This window comes from Ranitomeya imitator, chromosome 1, assembly GCF_032444005.1.
Source record: "Ranitomeya imitator isolate aRanImi1 chromosome 1, aRanImi1.pri, whole genome shotgun sequence".
Lineage (NCBI taxonomy): Eukaryota > Metazoa > Chordata > Amphibia > Anura > Dendrobatidae > Ranitomeya > Ranitomeya imitator.
This window is the reverse complement of record NC_091282.1, coordinates 357,583,630-357,606,514: the sequence shown is the minus strand read 5'-3', so window position 1 is coordinate 357,606,514 and position 22,885 is coordinate 357,583,630. Positions and strand designations below refer to the sequence as shown.

The window sequence follows — 22,885 nt, the reverse complement described above, 5'->3', positions numbered from 1 at the left end:
CTAGTCGGCTCCACATGTACGCAAATCACATACTTGTGGTCATGTGCCCACCGCCGGCCCGGCACCAGAGAATCCGCACAGCCCACGGTGGGACAAGTCCGCAGCGGCACAGCGTCTCGGACTGACTGCAGACTTGTATGAGGGTGGAATCAATCGTCGCTCTAGTTTTGTGGTTTTCTTACACCACCGTTGGCACTTTGAGGTATCGCCAGTCACACCGCAGTCGTGGTAACTGGGGCAGACCCTCCACGGTGAGCCAGTCATTAGAGGGGCGCTTGTCTTGTCACCTACTGTTCTTTGAGGCCGAAGTCTCCCCTAAAAATGTGACTCAGAAATATCCCTGGGCTCTTTAGTCACAGCCGCTGTCCTAAACAACAGGCAATAAAGTCTTGTGTCATGTGAGCAGCCAGGGTGGGGGCGGGGAGACAGTGTTAATTATTACATCAGGTGGCGGTCACGTGAAGTCAAGACCTTTGTTTGCAATTAGCCTGCACGTGACTTTGTACTGCGCATGCGTCCTGGAATTTCCCCTCCCCGACTTCAGCACAGGCGTCCCGCGCAGCCGCATTGTGAGGTGCGTCAGCAGACAGGAGGAGAAGCAGCAGCAAGACCCGTGTGTGCCGGTACTAGGTGGGAGCGAGGGCCATGGCGGATGGAGAGCGCTCCCCTCTCCTCTCCGATCTCGGGGACGGAGGTGGCATGGGAGCCTCGATAGGTCCAGGGGCCCCTTCACCGGGGACTGCACTTCCTTCAGCTCCTCCATACGGTGGTCCCGGGCCCGCCCCCAGCAACAAGCCGCAAGGTAAGCCCCGCCCCCAGTGATTTGTTTATTAGTGAGCCATTTGGTCCCGCCCGCTTTCCAATCCGGTCACGGAGTACTCGGGTGAGCGTTCCTGATTGGCTGGCGGAGAGAGTGCCGAGAAGGTCGCTCCCAGCCCGGCCGTGCGTCCTGCTGGGACATGTGGTGCCACTCTGCTGTGTGGCCGGGCGGCTATACGGTCTCTGGCATGGAGGCAGGTCCAGGGCGGCTCTCTGGAGGTGGTGCAGACACGTGTGGCGTTACCTGTCATGTGACCAGGAGCGTCCTTTACAGCAGCCAGTCATGAGACTTGTGAGGTCGTGGTGCCCGGGATAGCGCATCACATGCACCTGTCCTGGCCACAGGGAGGGGTCGCCTCCATATAACCCTGTGCCCAGGATCATTAATACCCACTGAGGGGTCACAGGGATGGCGCCCACTGTACATGGAGGAGAGGAGGCAGCACATGCACCTGTCCTGGCCACAGGGAGGGGTCGCCTCCATATAACCCTGTGCCCAGGATCATTAATACCCACTGAGGGGTCACAGGGATGGCGCCCACTGTACATGGAGGAGAGGAGGCAGCACATGCACCTGTCCTGGCCACAGGGAGGGGTCGCCTCCATATAACCCTGTGCCCAGGATCATTAATACCCACTGAGGGGTCACAGGGATGGCGCCCACTGTACATGGAGGAGAGGTGGCAGCACATGCACCTGTCCTGGCCACAGGGAGGGGTCGCCTCCATATAACCCTGTGCCCAGGATCATTAATACCCACTGAGGGGTCACAGGGATGGCGCCCACTGTACATGGAGGAGAGGAGGCAGCACATGCACCTGTCCTGGCCACAGGGAGGGGTCGTCTCTATATAACCCTGTGCCCAGGATCATTACCCACTGAGGGGTCACAGGGATGGCGCCCACTGTACATGGAGGAGAGGAGGCAGCACATGCACCTGTCCTGGCCACAGGGAGGGGTCGTCTCTATATAACCCTGTGCCCAGGATCATTACCCACTGAGGGGTCACAGGGATGGCGCCCACTGTACATGGAGGAGAGGTGGCAGCACATGCACCTGTCCTGGCCACAGGGAGGGGTCGCCTCCATATAACCCTGTGCCCAGGATCATTACCCACTGAGGGGTCACAGGGATGGCGCCCACTGTACATGGAGGAGAGGTGGCAGCACATGCACCTGTCCTGGCCACAGGGAGGGGTCGTCTCTATATAACCCTGTGCCCAGGATCATTACCCACTGAGGGGTCACAGGGATGGCGCCCACTGTACATGGAGGAGAGGTGGCAGCACATGCACCTGTCCTGGCCACAGGGAGGGGTCGCCTCCATATAACCCTGTGCCCAGGATCATTACCCCACTGAGGGGTCACAGGGATGGCGCCCACTGTACATGGAGGAGAGGAGGCATCACATGCACCTGTCCTGGCCACAGGGAGGGGTCGTCTCCATATAACCCTGTGCCCAGGATCATTACCCTACGGAGGGGTCACAGGGATGGCGCCCACTGTACATGGAGGAGAGGAGGCAGCACATGCACCTGTCCTGGCCACAGGGAGGGGTCGCCTCCATATAACCCTGTGCCCAGGATCATTAATACCCACTGAGGGGTCAGGGATGGCGCCCACTGTACATGGAGGAGAGGAGGCAGCACATGCACCTGTCCTGGCCACAGGGAGGGGTCGTCTCTATATAACCCTGTGCCCAGGATCATTACCCACTGAGGGGTCACAGGGATGGCGCCCACTGTACATGGAGGAGAGGTGGCAGCACATGCACCTGTCCTGGCCACAGGGAGGGGTCGCCTCCATATAACCCTGTGCCCAGGATCATTACCCACTGAGGGGTCACAGGGATGGCGCCCACTGTACATGGAGGAGAGGAGGCAGCACATGCACCTGTCCTGGCCACAGGGAGGGGTCGCCTCTATATAACCCTGTGCCCAGGATTATTACCCACTGAGGGGTCACAGGGATGGCGCCCACTGTACATGGAGGAGAGGTGGCAGCACATGCACCTGTCCTGGCCACAGGGAGGGGTCGTCTCTATATAACCCTGTGCCCAGGATCATTACCCACTGAGGGGTCACAGGGATGGCGCCCACTGTACATGGAGGAGAGGTGGCAGCACATGCACCTGTCCTGGCCACAGGGAGGGGTCGTCTCTATATAACCCTGTGCCCAGGATCATTACCCACTGAGGGGTCACAGGGATGGCGCCCACTGTACATGGAGGAGAGGTGGCAGCACATGCACCTGTCCTGGCCACAGGGAGGGGTCGCCTCCATATAACCCTGTGCCCAGGATCATTACCCCACTGAGGGGTCACAGGGATGGCGCCCACTGTACATGGAGGAGAGGAGGCATCACATGCACCTGTCCTGGCCACAGGGAGGGGTCGTCTCCATATAACCCTGTGCCCAGGATCATTACCCTACGGAGGGGTCACAGGGATGGCACCCACTGTACATGGAGGAGAGGTGGCAGCTCTGCCCCAGTCACAGCCTCACAGGGCCTGCAAATGTCCAGCAGCAAGTCACCCCCTCTTTGGGGAATAACCTTTTACAGGGGTTTTCGGCCCCAGAAAACAAATGGTTGTAGGGCTGCAGTTTGTTTTAAGAAAGCACAGTGCTTTACTCACCCTCCACGGGTCCAGTGTTGTGCTCCCTGGCTGTTTTCATGCCAGGAGCAGAGACTGTACAGGTCTCGGTTGGTGAGTGAAGCACAGGCAGTTTTATTCATTATGACTTTGCCGCCAGTGCACAGAAGTTCTCCAAAACTGGAAAACCCCTTTAATTGTAAAGCTGTCCATACCCATGGAATTGATGTTGGCCGACAGCACAGGACAACCATGCAATGCTTCATACCTGCTTGGCCAAGATGGCGGCAGCCCAGTGTCTGCTGGGCGTTCCTGCACCCTGTCCTGGCTACACTTTCCCTCTGAAGTCGATTCACATAGTTTGTGTGATATCTCTGAGCATCTGCTGGCGATCTTAAAGGGGCTCTCCAAGAGTGTAATAAAGTGCTCAAACAGCTGCCCCTCGTAGTAATGCGGCAGGACGGTCCAAAGAAACGCAGCCCGAGCCGTGTCAGTGACAGGAGAGTTGCGTTGTAAGCACATAACTCCGTGAACGAGAAGGGCTGCGACATCACATGAAACGAATCCTCTCCTTGCTGACTGAGCAGAGGATTTTCTCCAGCCTCAGTCCTGCGTGCTCAGTCAGCCAAGATTTATTTCGCCTGATGTTGCAGCCCTCCTCCTTGGCTCATGGAGGAATGTGTGCTTATGATGCTAGTCTTCCATGGGGACTGCAGGCCGTCATGTGTCTAGGACTGGCTATCATTTGAATTATGTGACGGGGCCATTTTACGACATTTTTGGAGAACCCCCTTTAGTTGGCCATACACCAGATGGGTTGCTTTGAGGCTATTTTTTTTTTTTTTGCTACAATGTCTACAAGGTGTGAACGCAGCCTTAATACCGTTGAGGAAACATACTTCTTTCTGGCCCCTTTTTTCCTTGATACAAAAGCACTTTTGGAATGTGCTTTCACCTGGGAGAGTAGAGCAAGTAGATGCCAGACCCCTCTGTCGGTAGGTTTCCTTATTTTTCATATTTAGTACATGTGTTCCAAGACAGTGGCTGAAGGATGGCTGGCTTATTTAGGAAGAAGTTTGTTGGAATGCCTATGATTGCTCATTGCTGTTAAATATTGCTTTTGACCTTCTTCTTTTTTTTTTAACGCTTCATTGTCTAGGCTTTCAGGTGTTCCCTGCGGCTGGATCTGTGTTACCTGGTGAAGACCCCCCACCATATTCTCCACTGACCAGTCCGGAAAGTGGCTCAGCCCCCATGATAACGTGCAGGGTTTGCCAGTCACTCATCAATGTGGAGGGAAAAATGCACCAACATGTGGTGAAGTGTGGAGTCTGCAATGAAGCCACGGTAAGACGTGGAAACGACGATTGTGCAGACACTGAACAGTGGAGATTGATGTTGTCGGAAGCTCATTCTGACACTGGAGAAATGATTAATCTAGATGATCCTATTGTTCAGTAGCAATACGTCAGTGACATGCCATTTCTATCTGCAGCCAATAAAGAATGCCCCCCAGGGGAAGAAGTATGTCCGCTGTCCTTGTAACTGCTTACTGATCTGTAAAGTCACGTCCCAGAGGATAGCCTGTCCAAGACCATATTGGTAAGTGCTCTCCGAGCAGAGTGATCACGTGCTGTAACGTAGGAGCTATTGATCAAGAAGTAACAGGTCTGTATCTTTACCAGTAAAAGAATCATTAACCTGGGCCCCGTACATCCCGGACCCCTGAGCCCAGAACCACAGCCTGTCGGAGTCAGGGTCATCTGCGGACACTGCAAGAACAACTTTCTGGTATTTTTTGTATATTTAGCATTATATCCACTGTAGGCATTTCACACATCGAGCTACACATACTGGTGACTTGTGCTGGGTTGGGCATTTTCTGTAAATAGTTAAAGGGGTTATACAGCAGATTTGAGTTAATGTCCTCTCTTGTAGGATGGCTTGTGCATTTCACAGCAGTGATGAAAGGTAATGAACCGTTCTCCTATTACTAGAAAGAACAACACGGCAATATCTCGCATAACTGCTAAAAAACGGGCAGGCGAGAATGAACCAGGGGCAAGGTGCTGTAAGCAGGGAAGAGGCTACACCGCTTGCACCAAGCACAAGACGATCTTTACTCTTTATCATCTAGCTTTCTAATATCAAAATCATTGCTCTGCAGGCCTGCTAGCGGAGTATAATTTACATTAGCCAGAAAAGACATGGACCGCACATCCAAAAATCATACATTGCTCTAATGCCGCTAGGCAATTTATTTTCCAGAGGGGCCACATGAGGGACTGTGGCCATTGTATAGGCCAAACCAATAGAGTAAAAAAAATTATCCTCAATATTAATATTAACATATAATTAATATTGAGCAGAATTAAGTATGCGGATGTTCTCCCATATACCGTGTGAGCCCGCACGTGCGGCTTCCCCCATATACATACAAATATCCCATACACTTGAAAAAAAACAAAAAACCACTTGTCTCGCTCCTGTTCCTCCGGCACTCTATTCCTGTGTGCTGAGTCTCAGTAGCAGCATGATGAAATGTCAGCTGTCTCGCATGGTGATTAATGGAAGATGGAGCCGGCGGCCCATTTTCCACCATTGTATTCACCACAGTCTGTATCCTGAAGATGCAGATGGCAGTGATGGCGGGCGGGAGAGTGTATGCTGCAGCCTGAGGGCCACAGTTTCAGCCATTCAGCTGTCTTGTTCTGCAGGCCACAATGTATCAGCCGGATGTGGCCGCAGCCCACAGTTTGCCCTGTCCTGGGCTACGCAAAAACTACAAAACTGAACATGAGGTTCTTCATTTAACATAAGACTGTCTGGAGCCCACTGCCATGTCACGGTGAACCTCTGTGGGTCTCTAGACCAAAGGGTGCTGTGCCATGCGAAAAGCACCATCCCAGCGACAATGACTGCCACACAACACCAATGCAAAGTGAAAGGAGTTTTTAAGCAGTTACAGAAGAAGAAGTAAGCAGGCTCCTTGCATCTTCTCGCCCAACCACTTGCACCAGTGACCCCATTCCGTCACATCTCCTCCAGTCCCTTTCCCCGGCTATCACCTCTCACCTAACAAAAATATTCAACCTTTCCCTCACTTCCGGTATTTTTCCCTCCTCATTTAAGCATGCCATCATACATCCATTACTTAAAAAACCATCCCTCGATCAAAACTGTGCCGCTAATTATAGACCTGTCTCTAATCTTCCCTTCATCTCTAAACTCCTCGAACGCCTGGTCCACTCCCGTCTTACCCGCTATCTCTCAGATAACTCTCTTCTCGACCCTCTTCAATCTGGCTTCCGCTCTTTACACTCTACTGAAACTGCCCTCATTAAAGTCTCTAATGACCTACTAACAGCTAAATCTAATGGTCACTACTCCATGCTAATTCTCTTGGATCTCTCTGCAGCATTCGACACTGTGGATCATCAGCTCCTCCTCACTATGCTCCGCTCCATCGGCCTCAAGGACACCGTTCTCTCCTGGTTCTCCTCCTATCTCTCTGACCGATCCTTCACTGTATGTTTTGCTGGTTCCTCCTCCTCTCACCTTCCCCTTACTGTTGGGGTTCCTCAAGGATCAGTCCTAGGCCCCCTACTCTTCTCGTTGTATACTGCCCCTATTGGACAAACAATCAGTAGATTTGGTTTCCAGTACCATCTCTATGCTGACGACACCCAATTATACACTTCTGCTCCCGATATCACACCGACCTTTTTAGAAAACACCAGTGATTGTCTTACCGCTGTCTCTAACATCATGTCCTCCCTCTATCTGAAACTAAACCTGTCAAAAACTGAACTCCTCGTGTTCTCTCCCTCTACTAACCTACCTTTGCCTGACATTGCCATCTCCGTGTGCGGTTCCACCATTACTCCAAAGCAACATGCCCGCTGCCTTGGGGTCATCCTTGATTCTGACCTTTCATTCACCCCCTACATCCGATCACTGGCTCGCTCTTCTTACCTGCATCTCAAAAACATTTCTAGAATTCGCCCTTTTCTTAATTTCGACTCTGCAAAAACTCTGACTGTTTCACTTATTCATTCTCGTCTGGACTATTGTAACTCTCTACTAATCGGTCTCCCTCTTGCAAAACTCTCCCCGCTCCAATCTGTCCTGAATGCTGCAGCCAGGATCATATTCCTCACCAACCGTTACACCGATGCCTCTACCCTGTGCCAGTCATTACACTGGTTACCCATCCACTCCAGAATCCAGTACAAAAGCACTCCATGGCTCAGCACCACCCTACATCTCCTCCCTGGTATCAGTCTACCACCCTACCCGTGCCCTCCGCTCCGCTAATGACCTCAGGTTAGCATCCTCAATAATCAGAACCTCCCACTCCCGTCTCCAAGACTTTACACGTGCTGCGCCGATTCTTTGGAATGCACTACCTAGGTTAATACGATTAATCCCCAATCCCCACAGTTTTAAGCGTGCCCTAAAAACTCATTTGTTCAGACTGGCCTACCGCCTCAATGCATTAACCTAACGATCCCTGTGTGGCCTATTTATAATAAAAAAAAAAAAAAAAAAAAAAAGGTTCCTCGCATCATGTTCTCATACACTTTATGCAGTATTAGCCCTCTGTGTCTGTACTGCTACATACTTAGGCAGGTAACTGGTTCATGCAGCTTTACATGAACACCTGAGCCTTACACTATAGCTGGTCCGAATAACTAAAGCAATTGTTACTATCCACCTCTCGTGTCTCCCCTTTTCCCCATAGTTTGTAAGCTTGCGAGCAGGGCCCTCACTCCTCCTGGTATCTGTTTTGAACTGTATTTCTGTTATGCTGTAATGTCTATTGTCTGTACAAGTCCCCTCTATAATTTGTAAAGCGCTGCGGAATATGTTGGCGCTATATAAATAAAATTATTATTATTATTATTATTATTAAAGGAGCAAACAAACCTCACCTTCCTCCAGCTCTCAGCCTCTGTGCTGAGGGCAAAAATAGGGGGAACCCCAAATAAGCAGGAAAGTGCAAGAGGAGTTCCGCCTATGTTTCTCGGCTCAGTCTTAGCTTGTGGAAGGGGAGTCCTTTTTACATTCACCTGTGTTGGTGCAGTGTGGCGGCCATTGTTGCTGTGGTGCTGAGCTTGTGGGGCGGTGTGGCTTGGAGTCATGGGGACTCGGCCTTGCAGCATCGGTGCTGAGAGGCACCAGGTTGCCCGGACTGCTGGCTTGCGCACGTCCCCACACCCTTTAGGCTGCAAAAGATTAGGGACCCACTGAGAGGTTCGCCATGACGTGCTAGTGGGCTTCATACAGTCTGATCAGAATGTTACACTTAAGAACCTCATGTTCAGTTTTGTCTTTTTTGCCTAGTGGCAATGGATCTTTGTAAGACTTTTTGATGTGCGGTCCATGTTGTGTTTTTTTTTTTTTTTCTTCTGTAGTTCTGGCATAAATTCCATTAGCCGTTATTCTTCCTCTGGCACAATAGAGTAATACTCAGAGGGAATCTGTAGAAAACCTGCAGAAAAGACTAAAATAATCTAAATGTTAAAATTCACTCTTTGGTTCCCTCTCTCCCTCTTAGTGGACAGATTTTTCAGACCGGACCTTGGCCCGCTGCCCACACTGCCGAAAAGTGTAAGCATGGGAGAAGTGATCACTTAAGGGTGGGATACTTCTGCAAGGATTTCTGGTTTTGACTTTTTTCTTCTACACTTGCAGCTCCTCTATTGGACAGAGGTACCCAAGAAAAAGATGCATTTGCTGCTTTCTGATGGGCTTTTTTTTTGTAGCAGCTGCAGCCGGACTTGTGGTGAGCACCCAAATACAATCTTATAAGGTGGTCCAGCACCAAGTGAAGCCATATTCTATTTACATGAGAATATTCTGTCTTGCAGGCCGGAACATGGAGACTGGCACATCAGTATGGTGGAATTTATGCCTCGTGGGCATTGCTGCTGCTGTTGGTATTGATCTGTATGGGTCGTGCTATTTACTGGGCATGTATGAGAGTCAGTCATCCCATCCAGAGTTTCTCGTGAACCCACCTAGCCCTACCTCCTCAAGCTTCCCCCGTGGTGGCCAGAATGGCTAGTAACCTTGTAAAGGCAGAGGACCGTCACTGCTATGGCCATTAATCAGAGGACTAAACCCTTGCTGCCTTATGAGGCAGTACTGAATATGATGATTTGACAATTTTCGAACCACCTGCTAATATATTTACTGCTGCCCGATGTTAACCTCTTCACCGCCAGGGGCTGCAAAATGTGGCAGGACCCTGTAGCTGCTAAGGGGTTGATGGCTTTTTGATAATGGTGTGAACCTTCAGGAGCGTAGGGGGCACTATAGAGACAGGTAAGGGCTGCACGCTCCATTTTCATTTTGCAGCAGATCCAGGGTATTGTTTACATTGAGGAGGAGCAGGCCCTTCTGGGAGCGAGCATTAGGTAGGGTGACTGTACAAAAAGCAATGGCATAGTGGACAGTGAGGTTTGGACAGCCTTGTGGGACGATGTTTAGCTACATTGTGTCATATCCTAGTTGTTGCACCTTTTCATTTTTTGATAGAGGGGGTACTTGGGGTTATGAAGGAGTAGCATTAAGGGTATGTGCACACGTTCAGGATTTTTCGCGTTTTTTCACGGTAAAAACCCATACATATGCATCCTATCATTTAGAATGCATTCCGCTATTTTTGTGCACATGATGCGTTTTTTTCCATGGAAAAACGCATCGCGGTAAAAAAAAAAGCAGCATGTCCATTAATTTTGCGGATTTTTCGCGTTTTTCCCGCTGTTTAATGCATTGGGAAAGCTCCAGAAAAAAATGCATGCGGATGTCTGGCAGAAATGTCCGTTTTTTTTGTCAGGAAATTTCTTCAAGAAATTCTGAACGTGTGCACATACCCTAAGGCTTTACTTTTCAGAAAAGCGTTCGGAACACTATCACTAAGAGAAGGACCTTTTCTGTTTGCTTCAAACCACCAGTAGCATAGCTGCATGAAGAGACCAGACCAACGCAAGCCCCTACATCGATTTTAGGTGAATTTACAAAGAAAACTTTATTTATTTTTTATTCCTTTTGCTATAAATCCATTCCATTTCCTAATTTGCGGCCGCTGGTAATCTAGAATCTAAACGCTAATATAACAGCGTCACTCGTATGATTTGTCACATTAACCATGGTTTGCCCATTACTGATCGTTTCGCCAAATTTTAGAACACTGGAATTTTAACCCTTGCAGTCTACTAATATTTTAAACTGAGAGCCTTAGATGGCTAGACCTTTTTTGTTGTTGCTACCTCTAGGACACTACATAGGGCCACAGACACCATTACATGTGGTGCTCAAGTCTCCTCCTGTGTTATCTTGCTCTGTATGAGGGCATTATTGATTTTATAATAGGGAATTAAATGGTGGCAGTTTGGGTGGGAAAGTAAGTGGGACTTACTGTGGAGGATGAAATCCATTGTGATGTCTGTAGGGTCCAATCTGTTTTTATGATTGTGCAGAATTGTAAATAATCTGATTTTTTTTTCTTTTCTGTTGCTGCTGTGCTTCCTGCAAACTTTATTTCACTTGAAAATATAAATGTTTATTTTTTTTCCTTTTTTATAAATGGTCTTGGCTTATTTCCAGAATTGTGCTGAACATTGTTCCTAAAACAATAAAGAAAGAAAAATGACATGTTTGTAGGACTTTTATTAATGTGTGGGAGGAGACCTTGCTGACCAGCAGTTTCAGGCTACTATGGACAATGCTTCATCTACAGGTTTAACCCGTTACTGACCTGAGATCTAAGAGACTAGCATCCCCACACAGGTGACAATCCAGCAGCTGTGTGCTGTTCTCTCTAGCTGACAACTTGCTGCATTAGCGATGATCAGTGCACCGTCCATATCTGTTTAACCCCTTAGATGCTGCTGTCAATAGTGACTACATCATAAATACTTAAGAGTGTGGGGGCTTCCTCTTTATCCCCATCAGCACCCTGAGATCATGTTTGTGTGGTCTTGATGGTTGCCATGGCAATTCACAACCAAATAACCACCTTTAGAGTCTGCCGGCTACAATGACCTGTTCAGAATTTGGCGACATTTAGGTGGTAAAAATACACTTTTTCTCTAGTCACCTTCCACGACGGCATACAGAGGTTGCCTCTTTGCCCTGATGGGGCACAGGAAACACAGAGAGGTAAAAAGACCCTCCCATCTTCCACTTGCCAGTGTCTTTCCTGTTCCCCATGGGGTAGAGAGAGGTTCCGTATACTGTGGTGGCCAGCGACTGCAGTACCTTGGGTGCAGGCATTGCCTGCGTAGCTGGACAGCGGGTGGTCGCTCCTCGCCTTCTCCGAAGCTGCTCCCGTCGTCTCCTGTGCAGTGACCTCGGGACCCCTCCTAGTCTTCCTGCGCCCCCTAAGAGGGCAAAGCAGGCCAGGGATCCCCGGCCGGGGGCCTCCCGGAGCTCCCCGGTCCTCTCCCCCTCAATGCAGTGCACTCGGCGTCCTGGAGGTGACATCAGCGGGTGTGCGCGTCACTTCCGGGACTTGCGTTCCACCTGGAGCGCATCGGCTTCCGGCTGTCATGCGGCCAGCGTGTCATGCCTGATACGATGGAAACGTCGGCACATGGATCCGGGAGTGGGAGTGTAACCATGCTGGAGGCAGGTGCTGGCGTCTGATGGCTATAAAAATCCTGTTGAAGTCGCCACAGAGGTAAGGCTACGTTCAGATTTGCGTTGTGCGCCGCTGCATCGGCGACAACGCAAATAAAAACGCACCAAAACGCACGCAAAAACGCTGCGTTTTGCAACGCATGCGTCCTTTTTTGACGAAATTTGGACGCAAGAAAAATGCAACTTGTTGCATTTTCTGCGCCCAACGCTTGCGGCCAAAAAAACGCATGCGTCGCACAACGCATGTCCATGCGCCCCCCATGTTAAATATAGGGGCGCATGACGCATGCGTTGCCGCAGCGTTTCCCGACGCAGCATCGGGAAACGCTAATGTGAACGTTGCCTAAGACTAACCCTAAGTATGGATGGCACTTCATGCCCTGCGTCTGCAGAGCCCAGCGCTGACACTGCTACAGTGAGTGTATGCAGGGAAGAGGTTCGGGAGGTGGTTGATTTTTAGGGGATCCCCTGTCCTGACACCTCTCTCTTATTTTAGGGAGACAAGTCTACCCCCAAAGCTGCCAATAGGAAGAAGTGCCCAATTTGTAATATAAAATTCCCACCTTTATGGGATAAAAAGCTCTTGACATTAGTCAGAGCAAAGCAACCATCCTTGCTAGAGGAAATTTGCTCGCTGATTGAACAAGAGGTGCAATCTTCTTTGGCAGCTTTTACTCCTCCACCTCCGCCACCACCTTCTCTGGGGAAAAAAAAGAGGAAATTACAGGTCGAGGAGTCTGAGTCAGACCTGTCCAATACTTCGTCATCAGGTAGATGGGAGGATCCCGTATCACCCAGGGCTGATGCGAGAAAGTATCTCTTCTCCTCTGACTATATTGAGGATCTGGTGTCCGCAGTATGTAACACCATGGGACTAGAAGAGGAATCTGAGCCTCATCATACAGGATCAAATGTTTGGGCTGAAAACGAATAAAAAGTTGGGGTTCCCAGTACATGCTAACATTCTTAGTATGATTGATCAGGAATGGGAGCTACCGGAGAAGCGCCTCAGCTCCCCCTCGGAAATGAAATAGATTTCCCCTGGAAGGTGATTTTTGTCAAATGGGATACTCCCAAAGTTGATCAGGTGGCTAGAGTCGCGAAAAGAACTGCTCTCCCATTTGAAGATTCTTCACAATTGAAGGATCCTATGGACAGAAAAAATAGTCTCCTAAAGAAATCGTGGGAGACATCTACATCTGCCTTGAAAGCTGATGCCGCCTCTACCTGTGTAGCTAGAGCCCTCTCCCGCTGGCTAGAAAAACTAGAAACCCATATTTCTCGGGGTACCTCCAGAAGTGAAATTCTAGACTCGCTGCCTATCCTTCATAGGGCTGCCGGGTTCATAGCGGATACCTCTATGGAAACTATTAGTTACCGCCAGGTCACTAGTATTATCCAACTCTGCCAGGATCTCTCTCTGGCTCAAAATGTGGAGCGGTGACATTACTTCCAAAGCCAAGTTGTGTGCCATACCCTTTAAAAGAGAGTATGTCTTTGGACCAGTCCTAGATAAGGCCACTGACAAGAAAATGGCACTCCCAGAACAAAAACCTCTTAAAAAAAAAAACCAAAACTTTTTTTACGTGCCCCACAGTCTCAAACCTCCCAGGCGAGAGGAAAGGGCAAGACCGGGAGATGGAGCTATGCAAAGGGTAGGGGTAAAAATGTCTTCGCAAAGGGTAGGGGTAAAAATATCTTCGTCCCACAGCAGCATCAGTCACAACAGGAGAAGCAATGACTCCGACTCGGTGGTGGGGATACTCTCAAAATATGCACATCAGTGGGAAAACATCACCAATTCCCACTGGGTCCTCAATGTTATCAAGGAGGGCCTACTGATAGAGTTCATCTCCTCTCCACAGGGTCTGAAGATCACTTCCAACTTCCTTCCAACTCCAAAAGATAACACAACACTGCTAGTAGGCCTCAGGAACCTTATAAAATCAAACGTGATCTCTCCGGTTCCAGAATCGGAATGGGGTCTGGGCCATTACTCTTGGTTGTTTCTGGTATCCAAACCATCAGGCGAGGTTTGTATTAATTATAAATCTGAAGGGACTGAGCCAACATGTAAAATATCGCAAGTTCAAGATGGAGTCTGTAAGATCAGCCATTCCTCTGCTTGGGCCTCACTTCATTATGTCGACCATCGACTTAAAAGATGCCTATTTCCATATCCCAATCCACCTGAGACACAGAAAATCTCAGGTTTTCGGTACAGGGGAATCGTCTCGTGGAGCACTATCGGTTTAGAGTCCTTCCATTTGGCATTTCCTCAGCGCCGAGAGTCTTCTCCAAAGTAATGGCAGAGGTAGTGTCATTTATCCGTAGACAAGGTGTCTGTACAATGCCCTATCTGGACAACCTTCTGATAGTAGCTTCCACTGAGACAATCCTGAAATCCCACGTGTCGGTCACCCTAGAGATAGAGGTCCCTGGGACGGATCCCAAACCTGAAAGTCTCAGCTGTGACCCTCCAAGATCAGAAAATTTCTGGGAGTACTTCTGGATTCTGCAAAACAATGTCCTTTCTTCCGGACGACCATCGGCTGGCATTAATAGCAAAGGTCAAAAGGTTCAGAAAGATGAGATCTCCTACACTCCGGGAAGGCATGTTTATCTTGGGCTCCATGTCAGCCTGTATACAAATCTGTGGCCTGGGCACAAGCCCACTCCAGAGTCCTCCAAGATCACATTTTAAAGAACTGGAACAGTCATCCCGGTACTCTGAACAAAAGGATTCACACACCAGGTCGGGTGAAAGCTTCCTTGGCATGGTGGATGAATTCCAAAAACCTCCACAAAGGCGTAAGCTGGACTCAGGTCTCGCTGACTACGATCACGTCAGATGACAGCAGGAGAGGCTGGGGAGCCATGATAAACCATATTCCGTTTCGAGGTCTCTGGGACCAGACAATGATCGGAAAGTCGTCAAATGTCAGAGAATTGAAGGCTGTGGAAGAAGCCCTTCTGGCAGCAAGTCATCAGATTACTGGACAGCACATCCAGATATATTCGGACAACATGACCACGGTTGCTCATATCAAACACCAAGGCAGTACAAGGTTCAACAGCCTAAAGAGGGTTTCTGCTCGAATATTCTGTTGGGCCGAAAAACACCTACTGTCTGACAGCAGTCCACCTAAAATGCTCTTCCAACATCCAGGCGGACTATCTAAGTCGCCAAGACATCCACCCGGGGGAATGGAGCTTGGACAATCAAATGTTCCAGTAGACAGGTGGGGCCTGCCGGAAATCGATCTTTTTGCTTCTCATCAAAACGCGAAGGTCGAAACCTTCTCCTTAAACCCCAGGGACAATTCCAGGGGAGTACATGCCCTAGTCCAGAGTTGGAATTTTCACCTGGCCTATGCGTTCCTGCCGATCCCAATTCTGGCAAAAGTTCTACGAAAGATTCAAGAAGACCTGACCCAGACTATCTTGGTAGTCCCATTATGGCCCTAAAGAAGTTGGTGCAACTACAGGCAAATGGGCTGATTCTATTACCAGTAAAAGACGACCTACTCTCTCAGGGGCCCATTCTCCACTCAGATCCTCAGAGGTGGAATCTAGCAGCGTGGTTACTGAAGCCCAGGTACTGAAAGCCAAAGGATTATCAAACCCAGTAATTGCTACCCTGCAGAGATCCAGGAAGCCAGTAACCAACGCCATCTACAATAAAGACAAAGAAAGTCAAATAAGAAGATACTGTTACTAATATTCTCACCATACTCAACCCCAAGTGGGAGAGTCACTAAGGGAGATATTTACACTTTATCAAGATGGACACTCCTCAATACAGCAATAAACAGAGAACAAATGGAGTTCAAGTCCATAAATATATTTTTATTATTTATAAAAATGGCATCCATAGCCAAAAAGACATACAAAAAATCATAATTCAAATAGACATAACATGTTGAATCAAAAAGAGGGTAGATGGTAGCAAAAGATGGAAAACGACACAGTGTGGGCACTCCTGATACCAGGTTTAGTATTTGTAAAGTGCACAGTGCAACACAAGATAAAAAATAACTGGGAAAAGGGACCAAAAATGTAAGGCTCCTCTATAAGTATGTACAACTGGCTCTTATCAAGGTACAACAAGCCCTGCGCACAGGCTGAATATCATAAGTACTAATAAATCTTCTAAAGCCAGAACCCAAATAGGGAGAAATTGCTATAAATAAGCCCTATTGATCCTTACCCAGGTACTGGTGATCAGGAAAAACCCACATGGTGGCTCCATCTTTTGCTACCATCTACCCTCTTTTTGATTCAACATATTATGTCTATTTGAATTATGATTTTTTGTATGTCTTTTTGGCTATGGATGCCATTTTTATAAATAATAAAAATATATTTATGGACTTGAACTCAATTTGTTCTCTGTTTATTGCCATCTACAATAAAGTCTGGAAGAAATTTTCATCCTTCTGCCTGCCTGACCTTCCAGATCCGCTTAGCCCAAATATATCGCAAATTATAGATTTTTTTACAAAAAGGCTTAGAGATCGGTCTTAGACCTAGTACCTTTAAAGGTCCAGGTCTCTACTCTCAGCTCTGTTTTTGACTAGGATCTAGCAGGTCATCATTGGATCAAAAGATTCATGACATCAGCAATCAGGATGAATCCTAAGAGACAGGTTGTAGTTCCCCCATGGGATCTTAACTTAGTACTCCAGGGACTCGCAGGTCCACCCTTTGAACCCTGGTCTTCCTGTTCTCCTCAAAACCTCATGTACAAAACTTTTTTTTGGTAGCCATAACTACGGCTAGGAGAGTAGGAGAATTACAAGCCTTATCAATAAGAGTGCCTTATTTATTGAATAGAGATGACTCAATAGTCCTTTATCTCGATCCATCATTCCTTCCAAAGGTAGTCTCTAAGTTCCACCGTTCCCAAGAGATCATTCTACCATACTTTTGCCAAGAACCTGGAAACTTAAAAGAGGGAACATGCAACACTCTCTATGTGCGGCGCATTGTCCTAGATTACTTAGCCCAAACCTGTTCTTGCAGAATTGATCAGAACCTATTTGTCCACCTCTTAGGACAGAATAAAAGGGAAAAAGGTGGCTAAGAACACCATCTCGAATTGGATTAAAAAATATAACGGAAGCATATCTTGCTCAGAATAAGTCACCCCCAGCGGGTATCAAGGCTGTGCCTTTTATGAGGTTATAACTCTGGAACGCTTCAACGGATCCCGGTGATTCTGACATTTTCTCGTGACATATTGTAATTGATATAAAAAGGTAACCTTCAGCACTCCAATAAAGTCACAGGTATAATGAAGTTTCAAATTATTTGGAATTTAACCCCTTAGTGACGGAGCCAATTTGCAGCTTAATGACCAGGCCAATTTTTAAAATTCTGACCACTGTCACTTCATGAGGTTATAACTCTGGAACGCTTTAACGGATCCCGCTGATTCTGAGATTGTTTGTTTTTATTCGAAAGTCCATAACCGCACCACCTAAGAGAGGGGATCCACCCTTCAGGAACAGGAAACCTACAGATACAGAAGGGTGGCACCTCTGCCACGCATCAGTTGGTTTCCTGTTCCTAGAGGACAGAATGCCCTACAGATAGTCCATTTTTCTATCGTCGGAATTCCCAGGCTGGCTGTCCGACTCAGGTAGGGTCCGGAGGATAGCCATCTCCAGAGCCAGTGCGTAAGTATGCCCCCGGGTCCGTCCTGGTGTGCGGTCCAGTCGCCGAGTGGCCTAGTGGTCCGCGTGGGGTTGGAGCCGTGCTGCTGTCCTTCTGCGCGTCCCCTTGAGCCGGATATGACGCGGCGGGGCCGGCTCCCCGGCCCCGAAGTCGGATGCCGCCAGGTCACGGCGATGGATGAGCTGGAGGCTCCCATGAAGCTGGAGCAGGAGCGTGCCTCAGAGTGGTCCCATGCAAACCCCCAGCTAAAAAAACGAGGATGAAGTGAGCAGCCCAGCCGCAAAGGTTCTTCTAGGCTGAAGGATTCAGCTCACTCCTCCTGTGATCCGGTACCTACCGCTACTGCTTGGGTAAGAGATCTTCGTGAATGTAACCTGATGCAGTATTTCCCTTATTTATTTTTCTAGGGGAAGAAATGCTCTGTAAAAGTGAAAAACAGCGAATGTGCCCTTTGCTGTTGCCCATTGCCAAATACCTGCCCTAATTAGTTGTCCGCCATCTTTGCGACAGTCGGTAGGGGGTCAAATAAGGGGGAGCGGTAGTCCCTAGTTAAGATGTAGTCCTTTACTCTTTCCCCCACTTCTACAGGTGCCGGAAGAAACCCCTGACTTCACCTCAAGCCTAAGGGAAATTATTAGGATGGAAGTTAAGGATTCACTAAAGTCCCTATCTCAAGGGAATCTTCTAAAAAGAAAAGAGGAGCGAGTTTCTCAGGGTCAGGGTTCTCAGCTGCCCCTAGGTAAGGCGATTATTCTTCAGAGGCCTCTGTCTCTTCTTCTGCATCATCTTCAGAAGACTCCAACCGTTTTTGCTTCCCCCTAGATCAGATGGACAGATTGTAAATATATGTAAAAGGGGTGCACCCCTATACTGATGATACAGGGTGCAAAACCTAGTCTGTAAGGCAAACTAGATACAGCAAAAAAGAGAAAAGACTAGACCAATGATGGTATGCACACCCGAAAATAATAAAAAAAATTGGAAAACTAATTATTACACCTCAAAAAAGACAGACACAGATAAAACCATTTAAAAGGGCCTTAGATAAAGGACCGAAAGGCGACACCCCTATATATCACAAATAAAGTATAGTACATCTACAGAAATATTATGATTATAAGCAATTATGCATAATATAATAGGCTGTACAGATATAAATAACAAAATGTCTCTTGCTCATAGGTTGAATAAGTAAAGTCTCCTAATATTGAACCAAAACAAAAAGAATGTCATGACATACAATGTGCTGCAAACATATACACACATAATGGAAACCCTATAAAATAGGCATGACTATAATGAGTAACAGTGTTATCCAAGCATGCTCAATGCCTGAAAAGCCCAAATACCAATATTCATATCAGTGTTAGGCTTGAATGTAGGCACAGACCCCACAATGATATATACGGCTATACATTAAATAACAGTATTGTCTGAGCATGCTAGGTACCTGGAAAGCCTAAGTCCCAATGTGCACATTACAATATTAGGCTGACACATAAGCATAAACCCCACAAAGATATATGTCCAAATACCTATGTGGACCTAGTCCAACAGAAATAGGCAGCAACTGATAACAAATAACGTGCAATTGCGCCTAGAGAAAGCAAGATGGAGAAAAATAAGCCCACTCTAGGTAGATAAATACCACTCGAGCTGCAGAGGAGTGCAGCGGATAGAGGCGCCCAGGAGCGACGAGACAAGAATAAGGGGTGAGGCAAGAGCCCCACGCGTATCGCTGCAACAGCAGCTTCGTCAGGGAAAGTCTTCTGGTCATACGACCGTTTAAAATAGAATCAATCAATTCCACAATAAAATTAATGTTTGAAAACTGCTTTATGGTGGTGTTAGATCTAAAAGACGCCTACTACCATATACCCATTCATGCAGCTCACCAGCGATTCCTTAGAGTGGTGGTTCATTTAGAGGGGTCGGTCCGACATTTCCAATATGTTGCCCTTCCCTTTGCTATTGCGGTCGCCCCCCAAGTGTTCACTAGGGTTGTAGCTGAGGTTATGGCCCATCTGAGTGAGTCAGACATTCTAGTGATCCCCTACCTTGATGACTTCCTTATAGGCAAAATAGCAGAACATTGTTTGGAACAATTACAAAAAGCAATGTCTGCCCTGGAGCGGTTAGGGTGGCTGCTAAACATCAAAATGTCCCGACTGCAGCCCATGAGAGTTCAGCAATTCTTAGGCCTAATCTTAGATTCCCAGAATCAGGAATGCCGTCTGCCTCCCGAAAAGTTAGTTCGCCTACACTATCAGGCCCTGAGTGCCTCCAATAACCCTACCATGTCCCTCAGGAAAGCCATGTCTCTTTTGAGCTCTCTCTCGTCCTGTATTCCCGTGGTCCGGTGGGCCCAGTTCCATACAAGGAAACTACAGGGCGAGGTTTTAATACATCAAAAGATTTTTGGGGGTTATCTAGAAGGCAAGCTGACTTTATCCCGAAATGCTCTAAAATCCCTCGATTGGTGGCTAGAGGGAAATAATCTATCCAAAGTGGTCCTCAGGAATATAACATAACCCGTATTGTCACTACGGACTCGAACTCTTCCGGTTGTGGGGCTCATATGGGTGAGGTTTTAGTCCAGGGACTATGGGAGCATCACCAGGTAGAGATGTCTTCTAACCTGAAAGAATTAACAGCAGTGGAACAGGCGGCTAAAAGACTCCTTGTGTATCTACAGGGTCATCACGTATGAGTGTTCTCCGACAATCTGGTCACCGTGGCATATATAAATCACCAAGGCGGGACTCGTTCCAGACCCGATGAATGTAGCAGAACGTTTGTTCCAACTAGCAGAGCAGCATTTTCTGTCTTTAACCGCTCTGCACATAAAAGGGAAAGAAAACACCACAGCGGATTACTTAAGCCGTAATCCTCTATAACAAGGGGAATGGTCCCTAAAAACCTCAATCTTCGACCTGATTGTACAAATGTGGGGTCAGCCAGAGGTGGATATCTTCGCCACCAGAGAAAACAGGAAGGTGAGGTGCTTTCGCTCCCTAAATCCCAGAGAAGACCCTTTGTCAGTAGACGCTTTTTTGATAACGTGGGACTTAAGACTAGCATATGCCTTCCCTCCCCATGTATCTACTACACCTGGTGATGAGGAAAAGCAAGAAAGACAGGGCAAGAATTATAGTGATCGCTCCGTTTTGGCCCAGGAGGGCATGGTTCTTATGTCTCAGGACTATGTCGGTGTCCGACCCGTGGGTCCTACCAGACATCCCGGATCTCCCATCCCAGGGCGGCGTGGGTTTTGAACGGTCACTGCTGAGAGATAGAGCTTTTTCCCCAGGGTTGATTAATACCCTGCTTAAAAGCAGGAAAGTGATTAAAACCCAAATTTATGTCAGAATCTGGAAAAGGTTCCTTCAGGACTCGGGGGTGGTAGCTGGACAATCACCACCAATAAATCAGATTCTAGTATTCCTACAAAGAGGTCTGGACATGGGGCTATCCACTAGTACCCTTAGGATATGTGCACACGTTCCGGATTATTCGCGGATTTTTTGCACGTTTTTCGGCGGCAAAAACGCTTAAAAAATGCATACATTAAGCATCCCACAATTTTTAATAGTTTCAGCAATTTTTGTGCACATGTGTTTTTTTTCGCAAAAAAAAAACGCATGTGGAAAAATACGCAGCATGTTAATTAATTTTGCGGATTTTAAGCGGATTTCCCACTATATTATTGCATTGGGAACCTCCGGAAAAATCTGCACAAAAAACGAGATAAAAACGTGGCAAACGCGTGCAGAATTCCTTCGGAAAACCTCAGGATTTTCTGCATACTTTCTGGACGTGTGCACATAGCCTTAAAGTGCAGTGTCAGCCTTAGGAACCCTTTTTAGCTGTAACATCGCTGGTAATCACTGGATCAATACGTTCATTAAGGCGTGAGCAGGTCCAGACCAGTAGTGAAAGATAGGGTCATGCCATGGGATTTAAACCTAGTTCTCGCGGCCATGACTGAGGCCCCATTTCAACCTATCACAGCAGTCTCCATAAAAATCCTGTCCCTCAAAGTAGCCTTCCTGGTAGCACTGACATCGGCTCGTAGAGTAAGTGACATCCAGGCATTATCCAGGCTTCCTCCTTATACACAATTCAGGGACGATAGAGTATTACTTACTTAGACCTGACCCAGCATACCTGCCTAAGGTAGTCTCCAGTTTCCATAGAACGCAGGAAATAGTCCTTCATCCCTAATCCTGGTAACGAAAAGGAAAAGAAACTACACACCCTAGACGTTAGGAGAGGTCTCCTAGAATACCTAGCAGTTAATGATCCCTGGAAGAAAGATAATGCCTTGTTTGTCTCCTATCAGGGCACTAGGAAGGGCATCAAAAAACATGCTAGCTAGGTGGATAGGGGAGGCTATTTCACTAGCATACATCTCAAAGGGCAGGTAGGCACCTGGAAGACTGAGGGCGCATTCCACGAGAGCCATAGCAACCTCGTGGGCGGAGAGATCGGAGGTTTCGATTGACCAAATATGTAAGGCGGCTACTTGGTCCTCTCCAAGCACGTTTTTAAATCATTACAGACTAGATCCGGGTGCTTCCTCAGACCTCTCTTTTGGTGTAAGGGTGCTGCAGGTTGTAGTCCGTCCCTAAATGAGTTATTACTCGCTGTAATTCTCTCAGGTGGTGCTGTCATGGACGTTCAAATTAAGTCTTAGTTACTCATCGGTTAACAGTGTTTTTCGAAGTCCATGACAGCACCTGTAGATTCCCTCCCTTCTAGTTCTGGGTGTGGAATTCTTCCTCTTATGATCCACATTTTGGTGGAATAGTTAGTATTAATAGTATTGTACATAAATCATGTCATTAAGGCTACTTTCACACTAGCGTTAACTGCAATCCGTCACAATGCGTCGTTTTGCAGAAAAAACGCATCCTGCAAAAGTGCTTGCAGGATGCGTTTTTTTCCCCATAGACTTGTATTGACGACTCACTGCGACGGATTGCCACACGTCGCATCCGTCGTGCGACGGATGCGTCGCGCTTTGGCGGACCGTCGGCACAAAAAACGCTACATGTAACGTTTTTTTTTGCTGCCGACGGACCGCTTTTTCCGACCGCGCATGCGCGTCCGGAACTCCTCCCCCACCTCCCCGCACCTCACAATG

The 22,885-nt window shown here is 47.9% G+C and overlaps 1 protein-coding gene across 1 annotated transcript; it reads left to right on the top strand.

Moving 5' to 3' along the window:
- The first annotated feature begins 556 nt into the window (after positions 1–556).
- Positions 557–11,071, top strand: PIP4P1 (phosphatidylinositol-4,5-bisphosphate 4-phosphatase 1). Its single transcript, XM_069760707.1, has 7 exons — positions 557–802; positions 4,571–4,758; positions 4,907–5,013; positions 5,097–5,202; positions 8,972–9,024; positions 9,109–9,199; positions 9,285–11,071. The coding sequence occupies exons 1-7, from the start codon at positions 646–648 to the stop codon at positions 9,426–9,428; spliced, it is 846 nt and encodes a 281-aa protein (XP_069616808.1). The 5' UTR covers positions 557–645; the 3' UTR covers positions 9,429–11,071.
- The last annotated feature ends 11,814 nt before the right edge of the window (positions 11,072–22,885 follow it).

Bases quoted from the DNA above. Each gene is read 5' to 3' on its own strand.
- PIP4P1 (XM_069760707.1), top strand. From the start codon at position 646: ATGGCGGATGGAGAGCGCTCCCCTCTCCTCTCCGATCTCGGGGACGGA. The intron at 5,014-5,096 runs GTAAGTGCTCTC...TATCTTTACCAG, and splicing joins GCCTGTCCAAGACCATATTG to TAAAAGAATCATTAACCTGG. The intron at 9,200-9,284 runs GTGAGCACCCAA...TCTGTCTTGCAG, and splicing joins CAGCTGCAGCCGGACTTGTG to GCCGGAACATGGAGACTGGC.